The sequence below is a fragment of the Penicillium atrosanguineum genome (assembly GCF_028827265.1).
Source record: "Penicillium atrosanguineum strain IBT 20685 chromosome Unknown utg000001l_segment0_segment0, whole genome shotgun sequence".
Taxonomy (NCBI): Eukaryota; Fungi; Ascomycota; class Eurotiomycetes; order Eurotiales; family Aspergillaceae; genus Penicillium; species Penicillium atrosanguineum.
Genome location: NW_026623133.1, coordinates 4335246 through 4350567, shown reverse-complemented (window position 1 = coordinate 4350567; position 15322 = coordinate 4335246). Strand labels below are relative to the sequence as shown.

The window sequence follows — 15322 nt, the reverse complement described above, 5'->3', positions numbered from 1 at the left end:
AGACCATTTTGGAAAGGCCTATCTGGTTGTCTTCCTTCGAAATTAATCATACATTGTTGCGAGCGGATATCCTGAATTTCTGTGACCGCCACATGTTAAGAAATCGTAACTGCACATCCGTTGAATCTTTAATATGGAGCCCATCCCCGGCGACCACCACGTCCACCACCCTCTGGAAGCCTTTCTCCTCGCTTCCAATCACCCCGAGGAAGAATAGGAGGCCCACCACGATCCCCGCCCCGACCACCGCCCCGACCACCTCGTCCAGGCCCATCTCGGAATGCGCGCATGCCACCACCACCACCACCACCTCCCGTCCCAGGCGGGCCAGAAGCACCACGAAGTGCAGGCGCAACTGATCCGTCCTCAAGAGGAGGCAAAATAGCGCACTCCACATAATCTCCGACAATGAACCGAACGTCTTGCAAAGCCTTGTCTGCTTCCGAGCCTTGGAAACGCAACGGGCCTGGCCGAGGTCGCGACTCAGCGCGACCGTCTGCGTCTTCCTCGCCGCGGTATGGACTATCTCTTGGTGCAACGATGACGCTCCCTAGATCCTTACTCACGTATCGACCGCGCGTATCGGGGCCCATAATTGCCGCACCGCGAGCGTCGGGATAGATCAGACGAAAGCAAAGACGGGTGCCGACGGGCGGATCGGGAAGTAATGAAGGCAGTGCAGAAGTAAGAAGCTGCGAGAGTTCCCGGAGCGTGCATGACTGCCATGTATAGATCTCGAGGTGAGGGGGGTGTGGCGCAGCTGGTGGAGGAGAAGGTCCGCGAATACTGTTGGGCCCGCTGGCTGGACCTCCGCGGCGGGGAGGGGCAGGAATACTATAGTCGGAAAGGTTGTGATAGTTGTTGGCTCGGTAGAAGAGCTTCAGGTGAAAGGGGGTTGTGGTCTGGCGGTCAATTGGAGCTTTGGAGCCTTCTCGCGAGGGAGCAGCCATGATGGCAGGGCGAGTCGCGTGTAGGATCAGGGCAGGAGCAAAGCAGAGAGAATTCCGAGCTCGATGAGCGTGTCGAAAGATTATAGTATGAGCTCGGTCTTCTCGTAATGAAGCTTTAAAGCGATCTGGTTCATACAACCGAGTGTGGAGTGAAGTGGAAAGGAATTGGAGCATGACCCGAAGCTGTCGGAGTTTCTGACCTTTCAACCGCGAACATTCTTTTCCTTCTGCCACATCACCCCTCGCCCCCCTCCAACCGATCTATTACAGCGTCAATAATAATTGCGCAATCTATTATATCCGACCGACTCCGACACCATCAAACAAAAAAGAAAGGACTGCGCCGGGCAGCCTTCCCCACCATGGATTTCGCCGCTCTCATGTCCAAGGAGATCTCCAAGGCCAAAGCTCCCGATGCCTCCAAGTCTTCTGGCGGAGAAAAGGGCAAAGGATCGCCCGCAGAGCCAACAAAGAAATATCTGCGCCGAGGAGAAGTTGAAGCTGCGCGCATCGCAGCCTACAACGAGGAGCAGGAACGGTTACAGAAGGAGCGTGAAGATCGCCTAGCCAACAAGCGCAAATTCGAGGAAGAAGAGGCAGACCGTCGACGGGAACGCGAAGAGAAGAAGCGCAAGCTCGCTGAAGAGTCGAAGAAAAAGAGAGAGGAGGAAGAGGAGGCACAGGAGCGTGAACGGCGACGGAGACTTGGTCTGCCTGAACTACCCTCAAAGAGTGACAACAATAGCCCGAATCCCGAAAGCCAACAGGAAGAAGAGATCGAGGAAGAAGAGCTCGTCGAGAAGCTCAGAGAGCTTGATGAGCCGGCGCGACTATTTGGGGAGAACCATCGCTCTCGACTTCGACGATACCGCCGCCTGATTCAGCGCGCCGCTACGCAGCAGAAAATGACAGATGGACCCATCCCTACGATCTTGGAACCTGTTACGGGTGGGCAAATGATTATTCCGGCCAAGATTCCCAAGGACCAAGAGGGTCGACTGTTTCTTCTCCGCCAGTTGGCATCCTATTTCAACATGGTTCTGTCGGAATGGGAGCTTGCTCTCGCGAAGCGCGATGTCACTGTTCGACAAAGCTTTCAAGGAAAACAAGCATACAATGCTATGTTGCAGTCTCGAGAAAATATGAAGCCGCTGTACCGCCGGCTTGAAAAAGCGGATTTGGAGGACGGGCTCCTAGAGCCAATCGTGGAGATTGTTCATAAAGCACAGCAACGGAAATACGTTGATGCCAATGACGCATATCTGCGCGTGAGCATTGGAAAAGCGTACGTTCTCTTCCATGCCCTGATTGATACCAAGAATGCTAACAAGTTGATAGTGCATGGCCCATTGGCGTGACCATGGTTGGTATCCACGAGCGATCTGCGCGCGAAAAGCTACACCAGAGTGACCAGCAGGCACATATTCTCAGTGATGAAGCAACACGCAAGTACTTGCAGAGCATTAAGCGGTGCTTGAGCTTTGCGCAAGTTCGCTGGCCCCCGGAGGATCAGCTCCAGATCATGGGATAGAATGCCATGAGTGATATGCTGCTTGATATAGTTTGATATACCCATAGCGTTTAAAAGTTGGATTTTGATTCCGCGTATAACTGAAAACAAATGCCTGTGCATCGAGATTCTAGTTGATCCAAGCCAAAGTATGCTGGGCGGGTCTCGGCCTTGGGTAGATTTAAATTCACTCCTTTCCTTTCTCAGTTCAACTCTCCCGGGCCATGTTCGTCGCTCTCGTGTGTACGTTCAGTCTCTTATGTCCACTATATCTCATATACAAGCCGCCTGGTTCTTTGATACGCTTCTTCCAACGTCGCTGGCCCGATGTCTTATTCCGTCACGCAACTGTCGAGAAGGTTGTCGCGTTAACCATCGACGACGCCCCGTCCGCACACACGCGCGCTATTCTCGACCTCTTAGGGTCAAATCATGCAATCGCAACATTTTTCCTGATTGGATCTCAGATGTCCGGAAATGAGGACGTTCTCGCTGAGCTAGTGCGCGCTGGCAACGAACTAGCCAACCATGCAATGCACGATGAGCCATCGCGCGGACTCAGCGACGCAGCCCTTGCAGACCAGATTCGTGCAGTGCATATCTTGATTCAAAACGTGTATAACGCAGTAGAACAGGATGGGCCTGAGAACTGGCTCTTCCGACCAGGCTCGGGTTTCTTCAGCTCACGAATGCGACGCCTGGTTACGAAGCTGGGTTATCGGCTCGTGCTCGGGGACGTCTATCCCCACGACCCACAGGTGCCATTTGCAAGACTCAATGCAAGGCATATCTTGAACATGGTGAAGCCAGGCAGTATTATCATTTGCCACGACCGCAGAGAATGGACGTTACCCATGCTACAAGAGGTGCTGCCAGAGCTGAAGCGCCGCGGATACCGGGTGCTCACTGTGTCAGAGCTGCTTAAGACGCTCTAATTCTACCATACCAAAACACTGAATTGAAAATGACACTGCTTCCAAAGGAGCGCATGGGCTTTACAAAGAATCTCCAAAATGTCTAAACTCCAAAAAATACATATAATCATCATCATCTCACGTATTATTGTGTTAGATCCTTCCACATCTGCGCCAGCGTTTTCCACCAGCTCTGCGCGGCTGCAGGTATTGTCATCGTCGACACCTTGTTAAAAGTATCTTCTCTTGTCAGATCAGACCCGGTATTGGGATATATATGGTGACCGTCCATCCCATTCATCACGGCGAGGGAGGAAGATTGGGGACGAGTTGATACGATACTACTAGCCATGCTGCGCGCTTCCCTGTCGGTGTCTCGATCACCAAGTAGATGACCTGCGGTGGAGACACAGCCTCCGTAGGCAAAGCGGACTAGCGAGTCACCGGTCAAGCTGCCAATTATATGCACACCAGGGGTAACTTGCAGATCTTCGGTCGCTTTCGCGCGAAGAGTCTGGCCAGTTATAGCCGTATCGACCAACTCATGACCCAGCACCTCGGATTGCAGTTTGGAATCCAGATAGCCCAAGGTGCCCCGCCGGCCAGCAGCGTATACGAGACCCCGCACTGACCGAGTCAACGTGGAACCATCTGCACGACGAAAACTGACTTGAGCCAAATCGTCCACGACCTCCACGCCGGTGATTTCAACATTGCAAATGCCCTCATAGACATCGTCCCACTTCCGATTCTCCAAGAAGGGAGTTGAAGTGCTGCGGCGGCTTTTAGGCGGCTGGTCCTTGGTGGCGTCTGCGGCAAGGGCGGCTCGCTTCATTAATCGATACACACCGGCATATTCCGGGTACGCCCGCTGGTGACAGCTCCTGAGAGGCGATGGACGATCCGCAGGAGACCATTTGAAAATATGCAGTATTTGTTGGTCAGGTGGGGCAGATATGATAGCATCCGCAGCGGAAAATCCAGAGCCGATGACGAGAAGGGAGGTTTCGGGTCTAGATTGGGTTTGAAGGATGGGTTGAAGGATTGGCGCAGGTGGTAGCAATTCCGAGAAAATACCGCTCGCTAGCACCAAGCGCTTGCAATGGATATTGTGGGACTGAATGTAGAAGCCGTCGGCGGTGCGGGAGATGCCTTCCAGCTCTTCCCCACATCGGAAAACGTCGTCGATGTGGACCGCCACAGGGTATGCACCGAAGTAGTCAGCGATCTCGCGCCTCGTCGGCCGCGTGTACGGTGGCAGTTCCTGGCCAGTGGCCTTCCTATGGTGGTCTGCGAAAGAGTAGCCCGGGAGTGACAGCATCGCTGCGTAGCTCAGGGTTTGGATATCCCAACTGGCCCCATGGGGATCCTCAGTCCACTGACCTCCCGGATACGACGGCTTTCCAAAGACGAGGTGCGAAACGGCCTTTTCAGGTACATGGCGCCACTCAACATTGGAGGTGGTGCCAGTCTCATCAACGTCGACACTAGGTCGCACCAGTGTATCCAGAAGCACGTTGACGGGTAATGCCTGGGTCGAATACGAAAGACGAGAGGCGGCGAAATGCGCCGTCAAAGCATCCACATCAGCGTTCAACAGGTTAGGCGCATCTTTTAACTTGGCATCCAGTAAAGGATCTGGGTGTGGAGGGTTCTCCGAGTAAAAGGGAAGATGGCCATGTAGAATGTACGAAAGGATCATAGCCGACGGCCCATTGCCTATTGAGAAAAAGGATTAGCCTCAGCCGGTTAGAATGGAGAATTAAAGAAGAGCGACCTACCGACAATGACCGTATCGGTTTCCATGGAAGGAGAGTCAAAGGGAATCAGCGCTGGGGCATTCTGGATTCATGCGACGAGAATCACGCCTTAGAACCAGAAATCAAGGAAACAGGAACGGCCATGGAGGAGGGGGGGGACATGGAAACAAATCGCGGAGATCAATAATCAGGCTGACAAAAGCCCGAGGTGGGGGGTCTCCATTCATTTCCGTTCTTTTGGGGTTGTCCAAGTCCGGCAATTGGACGGGAATTGGATTTCGGATGGCAGTGTCAGTCTGGCATCACCGGTGCGTCAACAGAATGAGGTATGGCTTTTACCCCGGATTTCACCCTAGTGCTCTTTAAAGCTATGTAAGAAACTCCAGAAACAACTCATCCTTGCGTTGAATGGCGAAAGAGCTCTCAACATAGCCCTAAGCCCTACTTTCCCTATCCGGAGGCTGCGGGATGCGCGCGTCTCGAGTCGATGCGTCGATGCTTCGATGCTTCGATGCTCTACTTTTTGATTGTCTAGATTTCCTTTCATGATCTGAGGATTTCATGATCCTTTTGCGCGCATCTCTCTCTTGATCGCGCAGCCAGCTCCCGCGCGATCATGTATCACCTGGCCAAGTCGCTGTATACGTATGCGACCAGCAAAGAGGGTAAGTCGCCATCTATCTCTATCCCCAAGTCGCTCCTCATCTAACGTGTAGGATCTTGCTTCAGAGTACTCTGTCTTATTATTAGGTCTCGACAATGCCGGCAAGACCACTCTCCTCTCCCAGATCAAAGCGTTCTACCAACCGCGACCCGATGGCGCCCCGGCACCCAACCCCGGCAAGACCGTCCCAACCGTCGGCCAGAATGTCGCTACGATTTCCCTACATGACATGAACTTAAAGATTTGGGATGTAGGCGGTCAGATCTCGATGCGCGGTCTCTGGCAGAGCTATTACACTAGCTGCCACGCCATCATCTTCGTGGTGGACAGCGCCGACGTGGGACAAGATTCGGATATCACACGATTGCCCTCCTCAGGTCGACGCCTGAGCTCAGTCTCCGGTCCCTCGCGAGGTGGCGACCTCTTTACGGAACAAAATGTTGGGATCAACGCCGGCGGCAGCGATTTCGGGCGCCTGGACGAATGTCGACAGGTTTTGGAATCTGTTCTGCAGAACGCCGACGTCGCGGGGGTTCCCATCCTCGTGCTGGCTAACAAGCAGGATCGAGAAGATTGCGTCGAGGTCGTTCGTATCAAGGAAGGCTTCGTTCGCAAAGTGTTCGAAGGAGAAACTGGAAGCGGCGTCCGAGACAGTCGCGTGCTGCCGGTCAGCGCGCTGATGGGTTCGGGAGTGCAGGCAGCTGTCGAGTGGGTGCAGAGTCGCGTCAAGTGGAATAAAGAGGGCCGCCCGCCGGTGATGCGGTGATATGGTGATGCGGAAATGGCCTTGGACATACATGCATACTGGCGTTTGATAATATTAATTTCTATTCCCATCAATATACCAACCAAATTTGATCAGTCACATTAGAAGCAAATGGACTGGAAAGCCCGCAAAGATCTCAGAAATCGTCCTAACTAAAAATAAAATAAAATCTGTACTAGAGGCTAACGATCAATTAGATCGAAGGTAGTTCCAACTTTTGAGCACTACTTCTAGAATAATTCCAGGGTTCAGAGGCCCCGGTCTCTAGGCCATCAGCGCTTCTCCAACAGAAGCCCCCGACACGAATGAGCAAGGTGACTGTGTTAGTTCTCGCTTGAATAATGACTATTGACTGGGTCGAAAATCAAGGAAATACCGCAAGTATTGCCATTTCTTCATGCAATCGTCCAAATTTCTGTATCTCCACTTTTTGATGTCACGGACCGTAGATTATCCTGATGAGCTGCACCCAGAACCTCGACGTCAACAATTGGATCGATCAATGAAACGTGGACATGACCTACAATCTGTATCATTAGATCCACAGGGGATTATCCTCCTACTTTCACTTGCCAGTGAAATCCCGGTCGCAATAGCCTCAGGTGCCGTCAACTTGACGTCATGTCGTAGTATACATTCAAGATAATGAATGACCTCTAGGATGGAGTGAATGACACTGAAGGAGCAAGGTCAGACTAATAGATGCGGAATGACCCAGCTATAAAAGCCTCTCCGATTTCCATTGCTACTCAACTCAAATATTTCTAACGCCCATCTACATCATTCCCAACCTTCAGTATGAGCACTTTGAACAACGTCGAGTCCGTCACCCATCAGCAGGGCAGCTTCAAGCCTTCTATTGCCCGCGAGGGACCCATTACAGACAAGGGTGTAAGTCTTAAATTCAATGTTCACCGTGGTTTATAGGGCAAAAGACTAACATCATGTAGCACAAGCCCGGTGTCAAGGTTAACGAGGCCGACCAGCGTCCCGAATACCACATGGAGTCTTTCCCTCCTGGCACTGCTCCTGCTAGCAACTCTTACACTTCGAATACCAACGAAGTCGGCAGTCAGGCTGACAACCCCAATGTCCTCCGCGCACACGGCAAGGAGTCCACCTACACTTCTCCCGCCGACACTTTGACGGGTGCCACCTCCCAAGACGTTCACACCGGTCTCGGTAAGCCTCTGCAGGGCCAGTCTGGTGTTGAGCTTGCCCATGATGGCGCCCACGGTCGAAAGAAGCAATCCTCCGGCTTGGGGGGTGTAGGTGCAACCCACGAGCACCGTGGCCTCGAGCGCCAGTTTGTCAACCAGCGTGGTCTGGAGAGAGAGGAGGGTGCCAACGCTGGTACCCGTGGCAACAAGGCTGATCGTGCCGCCGAGGATATGGAGCCCGAAGGGGCTGAGACTTTGGACTCTGAGTGGAAGTACGAGCCTCGCACTCAGCGTGAAAAGAAATAGATGTATTATAATGATGTTCTGAACAAATTTGGTTTTGCGCTATATGACTCCGGGTATTAAACGAATTCAGTGTTTTTTTTTAGACGAGCGCGCTTGAACGTGTATCAATGCATAAAGGAATGAAGCTTTTGATGTAACTTAAAGCCTTGCACACTATTTTTTCGATTTAGATAGAAGATAATTGAAGATGCCTAGCTACATAGCTACTTTGGTATGACGAGTTGAAATCTTGCGAATCCTGAAACAACTTGGAAATGAAAGTGTGTAGGAAAACTTGAATAATATTTCTTCCCCAAAAGCAGCTTTTCGGCTGAGGTATTAGGCATATGTTATATGAGTTCGGTTTATGTACAGGTGGTTCATGGTGCCGGATTAGCGAGTCATCCCTCCGACTTTCACCGACTACTCTGGGCGGTAGTCGATACACGAGATTTTTCTGCTGGCTTTTTCTTTGGCCAGCTTCTGGCAATGTCGATGTTCGCCCGGGGAAACCACATCTCGAGGAAGACATAAATCAAAAAGTCAATGACCACGCATAGACAAAACAATTTGCCTGCCCAGACACCGCAGCCGTAGTACCGTTTCAAACGGTCAATCAGTGCGAAGCTGCGTACTCGATCTCCACTGGCTTCCCACCCCTGACCAGGGTAGTAGCCGTAGAACTCTTCCGGGCTGATATCGCCGGTAATGCCTTGGTAGACCCGCTCAGTGCGCTGAGCCACGTCTCGCCAAGAGTACATCATCTTGACCTGATCATGGAAACGGTCTGTTCGCACTTTGTTCGAGCGCAAAGCGGCGATAGCCTTGCTGGTTGCAACAACCAGATCATCCTCCTCTGGTTTAGCGAACGTGGTCATGTGTTGGGGTAGAACCTCGGGAATACCACCAACTCTGGTGCAAACCACATACAACCCGCAGCTCGCGGCTTCGACAATAACCGTACCGAATGCCTCTGTCAAACTGGGATGAAGATAAATATGGCCTCGAACCATAACATCTCGCACCTCTTCGTGTCTAACCGAGCCAAGCATTTCAACTTTATCCTGGAGCACATTCCGTTCCAGCATCTGTTCTAGGTCGATCGCCTTGGGCCCGGAGCCCGCAATGATGAAGCGTGTGTTCGGGTTGGAAGCAAGAATTCGCGGAATCGCCGCGATCAAAAGATCTGTGCCCTTGTTGTAGAAGAGACGGGAGATCACCACGATCGTAATGGTGTCGTCGGGCCCAATTGGTGTTGGGGAAAGTCGTGTATCGGCGGGGGAGGTTGGGATTTGGTCGAGGGCTCGGGGGTGTATGATAATGGACGGAAATTCTCTGCAACGACGGCATTGGGAATGACGGATACCATCAAAGGATCTAATGAGGCTCGAAGAACTGTATTTTCCTTGCTATAAGCTAGTTAGTAGGCGATCGTTAGATGGTTCATCAGCCTACATACCATGTATGGCTGACGCAGATCGCATGATCGACATCGCTGAGAGTAAACTTGAGTAACTTGTTGGTAAGGATTGAAGCTGCATCGGCAAATCCAAAGAGAGAGTGGTCTGTAAAGACAGTTCGCAGACCCATTGTCCGCGCATGAAGAATAGCTTCTCCACAGAAGCTACTGAGACTGGCATGGCCGTGGACAATCTCAATTTGTTCCCGAATAACAATGTTGCGGAAGATGGGAAAGAATGAAAAGACGGTAGGGAAAGTCGTCTCGCGGTAAACGACGAAGAAGGGGACATGGTAGATCTTTAAGCCATTGGTGAGGTAGCGCACCCCTGTCCGGCCTTTGTATGCGTGAGTGATGATGATCACTTTGTGTCCACGATCGATTAATTTCTATATGATGGTAAGAATGCGCTCAAGGCACTGGCGAAGTGGGATCGCGAGGATGAGGGTGTGGCAGCATACGGAGGACAATTGGTAGATGTGACTCTCGATTCCCCCTGGGAAAAGTCAGTATCCCGAACCTAGACCTATTGTCGTCTTTTGGGACTATTCTGACTTACCTGATTGAGGAAAGAAGAAATCACTGACCATACTGTCTCCATAGAAAAACAGAAACCATTGTCAGTCTATTGTGATCATCACGGTGCTTGGCGCGTTCAGGACTCACGCAATGTTATAAGGCATTTTGGCGGCTCTGGCTCTTAGGCAGCGATCCTTTCGATGACTTCCAGATGCTCCTCACACTCAGCATCCTTCCCATGACGAAAGAATTGCGCTGGCCACTGTGAACATTGTGCACACTCGATCGCAAGTGAGGAAGCTCGAGGGATACTGCCGGGCGGTGAACCTAGAGATGACTGGGCGGTGTGTGACTCCGACCATATGCCGGCAAAATCGTCGGTGAAGCGCAAAAAACTAAACTCCCGTCGAGTCGAGTGTCAATCCCGAGGAATGCAGCTCAAAAAAATGGCCGGATTCAAGGCTGCGCCCGATGCGACCAAAATGACCTCCACCCCCACCTCTGGCAAGACTCAGAAGCGAAAGCGAGATGTCGAAGCCACCACTACAAGCACGCCAACGCCCACCAAAAAGTTTAAGAAGCGTGAAATCCAGTCCGTCGATGAGGGTAGCGTCAAAAAGCGATCGAAGCTTAAGGACAGGCTTCAAGGTGAAGATTCACCGGCATCGACCCGGAAAGAAAGTACTGTCTCGGCCAAGCGCCGCAAGACGCCTGCTACAAACTCGGACGACCGCGAGGATAAAGCGGGAAAGAAGTCAAAAAATGGCAAACGAAAGAGCGCTGAGAAGAACTCTGGGCCGATTGACGAAACTGCATCTGTGAGCTCGGAGCCTTCAAGTGCTGATGAAGCAGAAGTGCCCGCCGAGGAGAAGTCTACGAAGAATAAGCACGCCGGGCTTTTGTCCAAATTCGAGCGAACGAAGACCGCTGCCGCTACAAAGGCCAAAAAGGCCAAGGTTGAGATTGAAAAGCCCGAGGAAGAGACAGCCGAGCCTGTCTTTGCGAAGGGCCTTGAACCATTGCCCCAGCCTGAGAATCCTGAGGAGCTCGAGGCTCTACCGACATATTCGTCTTTACCAGAATGGCTGGCAAATCCACGACGGACATCGACCAAAGAGCGAGCCAAGTTTTCCGATCTTGGCATCAAGTCCGACCTTTTACACATCCTTGAAGAGCGCGGTTACAAGGAAGCTTTTGCTGTGCAGTCCGCTGTCATCCCGCTCCTTCTTGACAATAACAACAACTACCACCCCGGTGATGTTTGTGTTTCCGCAGCCACCGGTTCCGGAAAGACCCTCTCCTACGTACTCCCGCTTGTTAGCTCCCTCAAAGCTCTTCCCGCGTCAAGACTGCGGGGACTGATCGTGGTCCCCACTCGAGAGCTGGTGCGACAGGCACGTGAATCATGTGAACTTCTTGCCACTAGATCCGGACTTCGCATCGGAAGTGCCGTGGGTAATGTGGCCATCAAAGATGAGCAAAAGCTTCTCATGCGAGTGGATCAAGTGTACAACCCAGCCACAGTCGCTCAGCGACAGAACCCAGGCCTACAGGGGGGCGACTGGATTGACTTCGATCTTGAAGCCTGCGTCAACGAAGCACTCGGTACCAATGAGTACCTCCCGGGCCATATTCAGCGATTTGAGCCCAATGTCGATATCCTTATCTGCACACCTGGCCGACTGGTGGATCACATCCGTTACACCAAGGGTTTCACTCTCAAGTATCTGGATTGGCTCGTAATCGATGAAGCCGATCGTCTACTGAACGAGAGTTTCCAAGATTGGGTTGATGTCGTGATGGGCTCACTGGACTCTCGCCAGGCCCCTGAGACTTTCGGTCCCTGTGGCAAGTTTTTGTCCGACATGAAGCTTTCCATGGCTGCCAAACCACCGCGAAAGGTTATTCTCAGTGCTACCATGACCCGTGATATTTCTAAGCTCAACTCATTGCGCTTGGCAAATCCCAAGATGGTCGTGGTTGGGGCTGAGAATACCTCCGAGGCCACTGATCTCTCCGCCGACAGAGCAGACGCCTCTTACGACTTGCCGCCAACTCTGCACGAATACATGGTTCCTGTTGCGGAGGGCGCTCACAAGCCTATTTACTTGCTGCATCTTCTTGAATCACACATAAAGATCGCCGCAGCGAGCATTACCACCGATGACGCCGACAGCGATACTTCGGAAGACAGCGATGATACCAGCTCCGATGAAGATTCGTCTGACTCCGATTCCTCTGATGACTCGGACTCGGATTCTGACTCAGATACTGATTCCTCAAGCGACTCATCAAGTGATTCTGATGAGGAAGCCGATCCCCCTGCAAAGTCGGATACACCTCGCTCGACTGTTCTCGTCTTCACCAAGTCTTCCGAGTCCGCATCACGACTTGCTCGCCTCATCACTCTGACCAAGCCATCGCTTGCCAAGCAGATCGGGGTCATTGTCAAATCTAACAAGTCTGCGGCCTCTCGTAAGACTCTGTCTGCTTACCGACGAGGCGGAATCTCGATTATCATCGCTACGGATCGTGCTTCTCGTGGTCTTGATCTGGAGTCGCTGACGCACGTTGTCAACTACGATGTTCCCCACAGCATCACCACCTATGTCCACCGCGTCGGACGTACTGCCCGGGCTGGTCGCAGTGGATCCGCCTGGACTCTGGTTGCTCACCATGAGGGACGCTGGTTTTCTACCCAAATCGTGAATAACCTCGATGGCCAAATTACACGCTCGTCCGGCATTGATCGGGTGAATGTGAAGGTCGACAAGAACTCGACGACCTTCAAGGGTTACGGAGCTGCTTTGGAGAAGCTAGAGAAGGAGGTCAAGATGGGCGGGGCAACCAAGTCCAAGTCCAAGTGAGAGTGAGAGTGAAGTTGACAAATACATGTCACGAATATCCTACGCGCATATCGTTGCGTGCATAGCGTCTTTTATCCAACTGTACAATATGATTAACCATACGAGTATCATGAACGAGCTTATCCTCATGACGTATCTGCATACTTCGCAAACAGGCCGATCCTGTTCGGCTTTGTTCCGTTTTTCAACCATCAGTAAGACGAATTTAACCTTAAGATACGCCGCATGCTATAGAAGTAAGCAGCTTTCGGGCAGGAGTGGCCCGAAATCCCGAATTGAAGCGGAGAAAGTGGGTCGCGTCTGGGGGAGGCGAATCTGGGGCCTGGAGACATGCTTCGGAGTATGTCCGAGAAGGGGTCCAAGTCGAAGAGTTGAAGAAACAAGACTGTCAAGGGCCCTCGACCCTTTCTGCCAAGCTCATTTCATCCTGTATGACTTCTTGGCAACGAAGCAAGGATGGATAAACTCGAAAAAGTTGTCATAGTACCTGGTGAAGAGTCGATGTTCCGACGTACGTGCATTCAAGTCTACTCCTCTCCTCTCTTCTCATGACTCCTTCTAATACACAATTTCAGCGGAACCTCTATTTGCACGATATATTCCTGGAGGATTCTCACCGTCGAGATGCATGAAACTTCAGGGTAGGGCGATGACCTATGCCATCTTCCTCTTTTCGGGATGCGCCATTCTCTTTTTCGGATACGACACAGCAGTGATGAGTCAAGTCAACAACAACGACGATTATATGCAGCGTATGGGTGTGGCCAGTGGAAGCGATCGCGATGCTGCAGCCATCGGTGGTTTAGTCAGTTTATGGTTTGGAGGCTTTGCCATCGGTGCGTTGATCGTAGGCTATGTCGCCGACTCCATCGGTCGCTTGAAGACAATCCAGCTGGGTTGTTTATGGGGGATTGTTGGTGCCGCTCTGTTGGCATCAGCACAAAACATAACTTGGCTCGCATTTGCGCGAGTCATTAGCGGTGTGGGATGTGGCCATCTGAACACGATAGTCCCCGTCTGGACATCCGAGCTAGCAGACCCTCACCTGCGAGGTGCATTTGTGGCGGTTCAATTTACGCTCGCAATGGTCGGATCTACGATTGCATACTGGATGGAGTATGGCTGCCTCAAGACCCAAACAATGTCCTTTGCATGGCGCTTTCCTCTCGGTTTCCAGATCATCTTTCTGATCTTTATCTTGATCGCGGCTCCTTTCTATCCAGAATCACCTCGACATCTGGCCAAGATTGGAGACCTGGAGGGAGCAAGGACAGTGTTAGAGAAGTGTCGCATCAAGACTGAAGAGCAGGCGATTGAGACCGAGATGGAGGAAATCGTTGCTGCCATCCGCGCCGAAGCCACGTCCACATCGCACAGCTTCTACAGTATGCTTTTCACCAAGGATAAGCTACATACCCGGCGACGGGTCATTCTGGGATCTGGTGTACAGGTTATGCAGAAACTGACTGGGATCGACTTCATCGCGGTGTATGCTCCAAATATGTTCGCTTTGTCAGGATTTACCGGAGACAAACCCGCCCTACTGGCAGGAGGTAACTGGTTTGGATATATTGCCAGCCTGGCACTATCCATCTATCTGTGTGATCGAGTTGGTCGACGCAAGTTGATGCTGATTGGATGTCTTCTTATGGGGATCGTCTTGGCCGTTGGAGGCGTGCTTTCCCACGAGACAATTGCTCATAAAGACAGTGATCCGGCAATGGCCAGCAAATTCGGTTCTGGCGTTGCAGCAATTTTATATATCTATACCTTCATATATGGCAGTACTTGGTTGACAACCTGGTAAGGTATCCAAGGCACCCCACCCTCGCTTGACGCTAATTGTGTGACAGCTGGGTTTATCCGACAGAGGTGTTCCCCCTCGCAAGCCGTAGCAAAGGTACCGCATTGGCGACCTTCGCCTTTTCCATCGCGGGAGGCACTATTAATATGATCATTCCATATCTTATTCAGGCAATTGGCTTCTGGGTTTTCATTCTGTTCGCTCTGATCAACCTGTCGTTGCTGGCTCCTATATATCTCTTCTATGTCGGTTAGTCTCTTGACCCTTTCCCCTATTTATAGTCTATTGATCTACTTACTGAAACTGTCAGAAACTGCAAATCGCCACCTTGAGCAACTTGACGTTCTCTTTTCGAGCGATAGTTGCCTGGCTTGGAGAGCGGAAAGGAACTTTATTCAAAAGTTGAATGAACAGGGCGGAATCCTGGGAGAGGCCAACGAGAAGGGAGCTGTGGAGCAAGTGGAGCAGAGCAGTGATTTTGATGCCGGTCGATAAGAGTCCTAGAAGTCGAGCATTGCATACTAAGAACATATTGCAAATTGGTTTAACAAGCTGCCATGACTACCCGTCCAGGCATGTTCAGAGAAACATTCAACAAGATACTCTGAGAAGGGCCCAAAAGAAGTCCAGAAAGACGCTCGAAGAAATGTCTGTGAGCTAAGAA

General features: G+C 51.6%; 9 protein-coding genes across 9 annotated transcripts; 6 read left to right on the top strand and 3 right to left on the bottom strand.

Annotated features, from left to right (window-relative positions):
- Window positions 1-128: 128 nt before the first annotated feature.
- On the bottom strand, window positions 129-950 carry N7443_001700 (SAP18 family protein; the record flags this gene model as incomplete). Its single annotated transcript, XM_056881756.1, has 1 exon — window positions 129-950. One exon carries the CDS (start codon window positions 948-950, stop codon window positions 129-131), a length of 822 nt encoding a protein of 273 aa, XP_056746994.1.
- Window positions 951-1312: 362 nt separating this feature from the next.
- On the top strand, window positions 1313-2481 carry N7443_001699 (mRNA splicing protein PRP18; the record flags this gene model as incomplete). The annotated part of the gene is made up of 2 exons (XM_056881755.1): window positions 1313-2235; window positions 2289-2481. The coding sequence occupies 2 exons, from the start codon at window positions 1313-1315 to the stop codon at window positions 2479-2481; spliced, it is 1116 nt and encodes a 371-aa protein (XP_056746993.1).
- Window positions 2482-2684: 203 nt separating this feature from the next.
- N7443_001698 (chitin deacetylase CDA4) lies at window positions 2685-3395 on the top strand (the record flags this gene model as incomplete). The annotated part of the gene is made up of 1 exon (XM_056881754.1): window positions 2685-3395. One exon carries the CDS (start codon window positions 2685-2687, stop codon window positions 3393-3395), a length of 711 nt encoding a protein of 236 aa, XP_056746992.1.
- Window positions 3396-3519: 124 nt separating this feature from the next.
- Window positions 3520-5180, bottom strand: N7443_001697 (uncharacterized protein; the record flags this gene model as incomplete). Its single annotated transcript, XM_056881753.1, has 2 exons — window positions 3520-5093; window positions 5156-5180. The coding sequence occupies 2 exons, from the start codon at window positions 5178-5180 to the stop codon at window positions 3520-3522; spliced, it is 1599 nt and encodes a 532-aa protein (XP_056746991.1).
- A 570-nt stretch (window positions 5181-5750) lies between these two features.
- Window positions 5751-6564, top strand: N7443_001696 (ADP-ribosylation factor family protein; the record flags this gene model as incomplete). The annotated part of the gene is made up of 2 exons (XM_056881752.1): window positions 5751-5799; window positions 5864-6564. The coding sequence occupies 2 exons, from the start codon at window positions 5751-5753 to the stop codon at window positions 6562-6564; spliced, it is 750 nt and encodes a 249-aa protein (XP_056746990.1).
- Window positions 6565-7362: 798 nt separating this feature from the next.
- N7443_001695 (uncharacterized protein) lies at window positions 7363-8030 on the top strand (the record flags this gene model as incomplete). Its single annotated transcript, XM_056881751.1, has 2 exons — window positions 7363-7455; window positions 7515-8030. The coding sequence occupies 2 exons, from the start codon at window positions 7363-7365 to the stop codon at window positions 8028-8030; spliced, it is 609 nt and encodes a 202-aa protein (XP_056746989.1).
- Window positions 8031-8425: 395 nt separating this feature from the next.
- Window positions 8426-10151, bottom strand: N7443_001694 (phosphatidylinositol N-acetylglucosaminyltransferase subunit A/GPI3; the record flags this gene model as incomplete). Its single annotated transcript, XM_056881750.1, has 5 exons — window positions 8426-9404; window positions 9469-9857; window positions 9930-9964; window positions 10028-10059; window positions 10135-10151. 5 exons carry the CDS (start codon window positions 10149-10151, stop codon window positions 8426-8428), a joined length of 1452 nt encoding a protein of 483 aa, XP_056746988.1.
- Window positions 10152-10349: 198 nt separating this feature from the next.
- N7443_001693 (putative ATP-dependent RNA helicase DBP6) lies at window positions 10350-12854 on the top strand (the record flags this gene model as incomplete). Its single annotated transcript, XM_056881749.1, has 1 exon — window positions 10350-12854. The coding sequence occupies one exon, from the start codon at window positions 10350-10352 to the stop codon at window positions 12852-12854; it is 2505 nt and encodes an 834-aa protein (XP_056746987.1).
- Window positions 12855-13310: 456 nt separating this feature from the next.
- On the top strand, window positions 13311-15153 carry N7443_001692 (uncharacterized protein; the record flags this gene model as incomplete). Its single annotated transcript, XM_056881748.1, has 4 exons — window positions 13311-13365; window positions 13430-14657; window positions 14708-14907; window positions 14969-15153. The coding sequence occupies 4 exons, from the start codon at window positions 13311-13313 to the stop codon at window positions 15151-15153; spliced, it is 1668 nt and encodes a 555-aa protein (XP_056746986.1).
- Window positions 15154-15322: the final 169 nt, after the last annotated feature.